Source organism: Rhincodon typus, chromosome 2, assembly GCF_021869965.1.
Source record: "Rhincodon typus isolate 14 chromosome 2, sRhiTyp1.1, whole genome shotgun sequence".
Classification (NCBI taxonomy): Eukaryota; Metazoa; Chordata; class Chondrichthyes; order Orectolobiformes; family Rhincodontidae; genus Rhincodon; species Rhincodon typus.
This window is the reverse complement of record NC_063333.1, coordinates 140,945,992-140,953,737: the sequence shown is the minus strand read 5'-3', so window position 1 is coordinate 140,953,737 and position 7,746 is coordinate 140,945,992. Positions and strand designations below refer to the sequence as shown.

Sequence of the window (7,746 nt, the reverse complement as noted above, 5' to 3'; positions counted from 1 at the left end):
GCATCTGTGAAGGAATAAACAGAGTTAACATTTCGGGTCTGGTGACCCTTCCTCAGACCTGTTCTGGTGACCCTTCCTCAGACCTGTTCTGAGGAAGGGTCACCGGACCCGAAACGTTAACTCTGATCTTTTTCTTCACAGATGCTGCTAGACCTGCTGAGCTTTCCCAGTAACTTCTGTTTTTGTACAGGCATTCCTGAGTCCATTTGCATGCAAGTCGAAACATAGTGCAGTATAATGTAAAGCAGCCATTCATGAGTACAGGAAATGTTCCTACATTAGATATCTAAAATTGCACTGAAAACAAAAAGTGCTGGAAGTCACGACGGGTCAGGCAGCATCTGTAGAGAGAGACCAAACTAATGTTTCAAGTCTAGATGCTTCGTCAGAGCTGAAATTACACCCAGTATGGGATTGCTTTGTAAATCTTGGTGTTCATAAGTCAGACATTTGTAAAAAAGAGACTTTCTGTACATATCATTAAAGGCAAAATACTGCAGATGCTGGAAATTACAGAACCCCAAGAGTGGGGAAACAGGCCATTCAGGCCAACGTAACCCTCTGAAGAGCATCCCACCCTGACCCATTATCCTACCCCTTTCTTTGTCTAACCCAAACATTCCTAGGCACTATAACATGGCCAATCCACCTACCCGGCACATCTTTAGACTGTGGGAGGAAACCAGAGCACCCAGAGGAAGCCCACACAGACACAGGGAGAATGTGCAAACTCCCCACAGTCGCCTGAGGGTGGGATTGAACCTGGGTCCGTGGTGCTGTGAGGCAGCAGTGCTAACCACTGAGCCACCATGCCACCTGAATTTGAAAAAAACAGAGAATGCTGGAGAAACTCTGCAGGTTGAGAGAGAAAAACAGAGCTAATGTTTCAAGTACTGCTATGACTCTTCTTTAGAACTGAAGAAGTAGTTTAAACTTCTGAAGAAGGAATCATACCGGACTCGAAATGTTAACGTTGTTTCACTCTTCACAGATGCTGCCAGACCTGCTGAGTTTCTCCAGCAATTTCTATTTTTGTTTTACCTATCATTAAACTGATTTTGGTGCATAATGGATGCAATAAGGCTTGGTGGCCTGGGAGTAGGACAGGGGTTGCTGTAGGGGGGACGTACAGACTTTCCATCGACTAATATATGCTGTGACAGTCCACACAATGACCCCAGTGTCAACCCAAGAACTGATGGGAGATAGCAGAGGATGAATGGTGGGAAGATCCAGTTGAGGAGTTGAATGCAGGGAAAATCCCACTCTGTGTGTGATGTGGATGGCCAGTACCTTCATCATAGTGATCGATATCAGCATTTGAGTGTACGTGCCATGGAAAGGTTCCAGCTTCATCAGACATGGCCTCCCTACTACTGAGCAGGCTGAAAATTGGCACATAAACTGAATTGTTGATTTAGGTCAGAATCAGCTGGCAACTCAGGTCCTGGAAATCCTGCTCTGTTGCTGCCAAACTATTGATCTAATGGTTGCAGCTACTTTAATGCAGTCAAGGTTCCATATCAGTTTCTGTTTTATTTATCCTTATTTTGGACAGCTATAAAGTCAGTGTGGCCTTGAAATAGCCCAAACTGCACAACATGTAACAGTTTAGGTGGCAATAGGAAGCTGTGATTAATTTTTTTTTAAAAATGGGGACTCTGGATCAATATTGGCCCCTTGAACTTGCTCCATCATTCTTTCTTTTTATTCATTTGTGGGATGTGGCCATCGCTGGCTGGGCCAGCATTTCCTGCCCGTCCCTAGTTGCCCTTGAGGAGCTGCCTCCCTGAACTTCTGCAGTCTATGTGCTGTAGGTTTTCCCACAACCCCCATGAGGAAGGAATTCCAGGATTTTGACCCAGTGACAGTGAAGGAATGGCGATATATTTCCAAGTCAGGATGGTGAGTGGCTTGGAAGGGAACTTGCAGGTGGAGGTGTTCCCATATATCTGCTGCCCTTGTCCTTCTAGATGGAAGTGGTCATGGGTTTGGGAGGTGCTGTCTGAGGATCTTTGGTGAATTTCTGCAATGCATCTTGTAGATGGTACACACTGTTGCTACCGAGCATCGGTGGTGGAGGGAGTGGATGCTTGTGGGTGTAGTGCCAGTCAAGCGGCTGCTTTGTGCTGGATAGTGTCAAGCTTCTTGAATGGCTGCACCCATTCAGGCAAGTGGGCAGTATTACATCACACTCCTGACTTGTGCCTTGTAGATGGTGGACAATTTTTGGGGAGTCAGGAGCTGAGTTACACATCACAGTATTCCTAGCCTCTGATCTGCTCTTGTAGCTATTATGTTATTTATGTGTTATGGATATTACGAGCCCAGTTGAGATTCTGTTCAATGGTAATCCCCAGGATGTTGCTAGTGGGGGGTTCACCATTGATTGTCAAGGGGTGGTGATTAGATTCTCTTATTGGAGATGGTCATTGCCTGGCATTTGTGTGGCATGAATATTAACAGCCTTTTGTCTGCCAAAGCCTGGAATTTATCTAGATCTTGTCGCATTTGAACATAGACTACTTCAGTATTTAAGGAATCACAAATGATGTTGAGAATTATGCAATTATCAGCAAACATTCCAATTCTGACCTTGCGATGGAAGGTCATTGATAAAGCAGCTGAAGATGGTTGGGCCTAGGACATTAACCTGCAGATATTATAGAATTGAGATGATTAATCTCCAACAAACACAATCATCTTTCTAAGTGTCAGGCATAACTCCGACCAACAGAGAGTTTGCCCACTAATACCCATTGATTCTAGTTTTGCTAGGGGTCCTTGATGCCACCCTTGGTTGAAAGCAACCTGATGTCCTCTCTGGAATTCAGCTCTTTAATCCAAGTTTGAACCTAGGCTGGAATGAGGTCAGGAGCTGAGTGGCCCTGGCGGAATCCAAACTGGGCGTCACTGAGCAGGTTATTGCTGAGCAGGTGCTGCTTGATAGCACTGTTAGTGACACTTTCCATCACTTTACTGATGATCGAGAGTAGACTGATGGGGCGGTAACTGGCTGGGTTGGATCTGTCCTGCTTTTTGTGTACAGGACATTTCTGGACAATTTTCCACATTGTCGGATAGATTCTAGTGTTGTCGTAATTCAACTAGATCGTGGTTGATTTTCTACCTCAACACCTGCACTATCCCTATATCTCCTAATACCTTTAATATCTAGAAATCTATCTACCTTTGTTCTGAACCTACTCAATGACTAAACCTCCACAGCCCTATGGAATTGTGAATTTCAAACGTTTAACAATCTCTGAGTGACAAGTTCCTCATCTCAGTTCTAAATGGCAGTCCCCATGTCCTGATTATGTGATCTCGATCTAGCTATCCACCCGTTTGTTCAGATTTGTGCAGATTTCAAAATTGGTCTTCCCTTAACTGCTGAAGCACCTTTAAACAAATCTCTTCTACATTAAAAGTGATATGTAAATGTAAATTGTTATTGTAAATGAAGGTGTTTTCTAGGAAGATATCATGACTTGAAGGGTTTTCTCAAATTGTAAGTTGAGCGAAGTACACTCCCGACTCACTATCTGTATCATGCAGGAGATGTCCTACTTTCATATATAACACCCAAAGTTTATCCATTCGTAAGTAAATGCTATTGAACGAAGACTGACTATTGAGTTGTAATGCCTGTGTTTTATTTGGAATTTGAACCATTGCCACTCAGTGTCTGGTCATCCTTTTTGGATAAGTTCTGATATTGTGATTTTGTTTCTTGTTTCCACACTTTACTGTCTTTGCCCCCAGTGCTGAGAGAAGTGCTCGATTCTCCCATAACCAGAACTTGCTTTTAAAAAGCAACAAAGGTAACATTGATTGGCAATGCTCGTTCCACAAATTCAGGTTGAAAGTTCCTTGAACTCATTGCAAAAGTAAATTCAGTTAACAATTTGAGATCAAAATTGTATGAAAATAAATGTGCACTTTAAAATAACATTTAAAAAAGATTCAATAATGTCATTGCTCCAGGGATCAATCCCCAATGAATTGACAGTAACCACCAACATGTCAGAGGTACTGTATACCTCCAAGTTGTATTTTGGCAACCACTTTTTCAGTTGATTTAGATAATACAGTTGGCAAATCACTTACAAGTAACCTTGCTTCCAATTACATCAAGTGTGTGCTACCAGTTAAAGACAATCACAGACACGACAACGACGAGTTTTCTACAGCAAACACATCAAGGTGCTTTTTGAATGGCGTGGGCCAACGGTACAGAGAGACCAGTCACCATTCCCAAAAGGTCTCTGAAATTAAGGCAAAACGAATTTCTTTTTACCACAGTAAAGGTACAATCCTGAAGTATCACAGGGTGAATTCAGGGAGGTATCCAGTGAGAGTCTGCTCCATATGGGATTGTGAGTGGTGGCAGGATTAGAGTTTCCATGGCTGTTGTATCAAGGCACTCTAGTGGACAGCCATAAGCAGTGAGTTGTCTTCAGAGTGGGTGTCCAGTTCTCAGTATGGTGAAGATTTCTGCAGTAGAGAACAAAAAAAAACTCATTGGCCAGTCAAGGGGAAAGGGAAACGTATATGCTGGAAAGCTGAAATAAAAACATAGAGAGGGGGAGAGAGAGAGAGGGGGATGGAAAGTGAGAGAGATAGAGATAGCAACACAGGGAGACAGACAGTGAGGGAGAGGGGTGAAATATAGATATGTATACACAGAGACAGAGAGACAGAAAACGAGATGGAGGGAGAAACAGAAAAAGAGAGATGGAGAGATATAGAGATATACAGCGAGAGAGAGAGAGAGAGAGAGAAGGGGGAAGAGAGAGGGAGAGATGGAAAGAGAGATAGAGAGAGACAGAGACATAGTGAACATTTCTGGTCGATAACTGTTATTTAGAAGGACAGCATCTCTGAGAGCTCTGAGGGAATATTTATTGACCGGCTCCTCTTTCACAGATACTGTCAGATCTTTTTAGGACTTTCAGCAATTTCAGTTACAGCTGTGAGAAAATCTCAACCTTTAACAGTTCCTTCAGGCTGACCATTCCTCAGGTCATGTGGACGGTCAGAGAGCACAGTGGATTTCCAGCATAAACAAGTGACAAATTGTGCTAAAGCTTATTTGAATAAATCACATTTATTAAGAACATAAAGGGATTAGTGTGTGAAATTGATGATTTTCAAAATCACCAGTGGACTGGATAGTGAAGGCAGGGATAAACCTTTCTGAAAGAATAAAAGGGCATAGATTTAAAGAGATTTGCAAAAGAACAAGGGCGATGTGAGGAAAAACATTTTCACTCAGCAAGTAGTTAAGCTCTGGAATGCACTGCCTGGAAATGTGATGGAGGCTGGCTCAAATTCAAGATCGAGCTGGATAAATATTTTGATAAAGGTAATGTGCAAGGGTATGGAGAAAAGACAGGAGATTGGCACCAGGTATTGATGCTCATTTAACGAACCTCTTCTGCACTGTAACACTTCTGTGATTTTGTGAATAGGTCACCACTTCGCCACCACACTAATAATGACTCGGGCTAATGCTGTGGTAACAAAGGTTCAAATCCCACCATGGCAGATGTTGAAATCTGAATTAAAAAGTAGTCCAGTGGGGAAGACAAAATCATTGTCGTAAAAACCCCATTTTGTTCACAAACATCCTTTAGGGAAGAAAAGCTGCCATCCTTACCCAGTCTGGTCTACATGTGACTCTAGACACACTGCAATGTAGTTGACCCTTACCTGCCTTCTAAAATGGCCTAGCAATCCACCCAGTCCAAGGGCAATTAGGGATCTGTGTTAGGGCCTCAATTATTCACATTATTTATTCTATTATGGCACAGAAAGTCATTTATCCAAATTTACTGATGGCACAATATTAGGCAGCATTGTAGGCAACGTAGGTGATAGCAGAGAATTACAAGGGGATATTGATATAGTAAGTGAATGGACAAAACTGTGGCAGGTGGAATCCAATGTAAATAAATGTGAGATTATCCATTTTGGATCAAGAAAGGATAGATCAGGGTACTTTCCAGATGGTCTGAAGTTAAATTCAGTGAGTGTCCAAAAGGGACTTGGGGGTTTAGGTGCATAGATCCTTAAAATGTCACAAACAAGTGCAGAAAAATAAAAATCAACAAAGCTAATGGAATGTTGGCCTTTATATCTAGAGGACTGCAATCAACTCCTGACTCCCCACAGTCTGTCCTCTATCTACAAGGCACATGTCAGGTGTGTGATGGGATACTCCCCACTTGCCTGGATGAGTGCAGCTCCAACAACACTCAAGAAGCTTGACACCATCCAGGACAAAGCAGCCCGCTTGATTGGCACCACATCCACAAGCATCCACTCCCTCCACCATTGACGCTCAGTAGCAGCAGTGTGTACTATCTACAAGATGCACTGCAGAAATTCACCAAAGATCCTTAGACAAACCCTTGACCACTTCCATCTAGAAGGACAAGAGCAGCAGATACATGGGAACACCCTCATGTGAAAACTTCCCTCCAAGCCACTTGCTATCCTGACTTGGAAACACATCACCATTTGTTCAGTGTTGCTGGAATAAAATCCTACAACTGCATTGTGGGTGTCCTTACATCAAATAGACTGTAGCAGTCCAATAAAGCAGCTTATCACCACCTTCTCCAGGGCAACTAGGAATGGGCAATAATTGTTCCTCAGCCTGTGAGGCCCTCACCCCATGAATGAATTAAAAGAAAGGGTCAAGATTTTAGATTTGACAAGAGTTATTCAAAACGATGTGGAATCTGGACAGAGTGGATACAGAAAATCTGTTCTTACGGGTGGAAGGATTGAGAGCGAGGGACAAGGATTTAAAGCATTTGGCAATGACATGTGGAAAAACGACTGCGTGCTTGAGCGGTTCTGATCTGGAATGCATTGCCTGAGAGTGTTTGGGGAAGGGAAATTCGATTGAGACTTTCAAGTGGGAATTGGAATATTACCCGAAAAGGAAAAATGTACAGGGTTACGAGAAGAAGGCAAGAAACTGGCACTAGGAGCACTGTTCATTTGGAGGGCTGGCCCAGACATGATGGGCTGAATAACCTCCATCTGTACTGTAATTATGTGACAAAACCTGTCTGGGTTTAAATCCCCAACACAGTGTGGTCTAAATTCATCATTGTTTAATTTAAATGACAGTAGGTTGGAAAAAAACTGAGAAAGCTTACTGTAGAAGGATCAACAATGCTTGTGTCTTCCTTTAAATTGTGCCGTGATGCTGAATCTTGGAACAAGCTATTCCTGCTGTAGGTCCTGATGGACATACCTGGAGTGCTGTCAACTGTCTCTCCTACGAGATTTAAATACAAAGAAAATTGTCAACGAAGGCACCCAGATTTAAACACTGATTCCTTCCACCACCAACACTCAGTAGCAGCAGGGTGTTTCACCTGTAGTATGCAGTGCAACAGCTCACCAATGCCCCTTATACAGCACCTTCCCAACCTATGACCTCTATGATCGAGAAGGACCAGGGCAGCACATGCATTGGAACACCATGAACTGCGAGTTCTCCTCCAAGTCATACACTATCTAGAGTTGAAACTATATCGCTGTTCTTTCAGTATTGCTGGGTTTGATGGAGCAAAACAATCACAGGCTGAGTCACAGAAGCGAGATGTAGCCGGAACGGAAGCAGAGCGAGTGCAGGCCGAGCTGGGACCCACATTGTAACCGGAGCGGGAGCAGAGCAAGCACAGGCCGAGCTGGGATCCACATTGTAACCGGAGCCCGGAGCGG

At 43.3% G+C, this 7,746-nt stretch overlaps 1 protein-coding gene across 1 annotated transcript in view; it reads right to left on the bottom strand.

The window, feature by feature from the left end:
• Positions 1–3,626: 3,626 nt before the first annotated feature.
• Positions 3,627–7,746, bottom strand: part of LOC109931017 (rab effector MyRIP-like) — a 102,772-nt gene continuing 98,652 nt past the window's right edge. Inside the window, exons 13-14 of the mRNA XM_048609177.1 lie at positions 7,176–7,297; positions 3,627–4,497 (exon numbers count right to left, since the gene is read on the bottom strand). Of these exons, the coding sequence (XP_048465134.1) occupies positions 4,480–4,497; positions 7,176–7,297 (140 nt within the window). The 3' untranslated portion in view covers positions 3,627–4,479. The remainder of the gene's footprint in view (positions 4,498–7,175; positions 7,298–7,746) is intronic.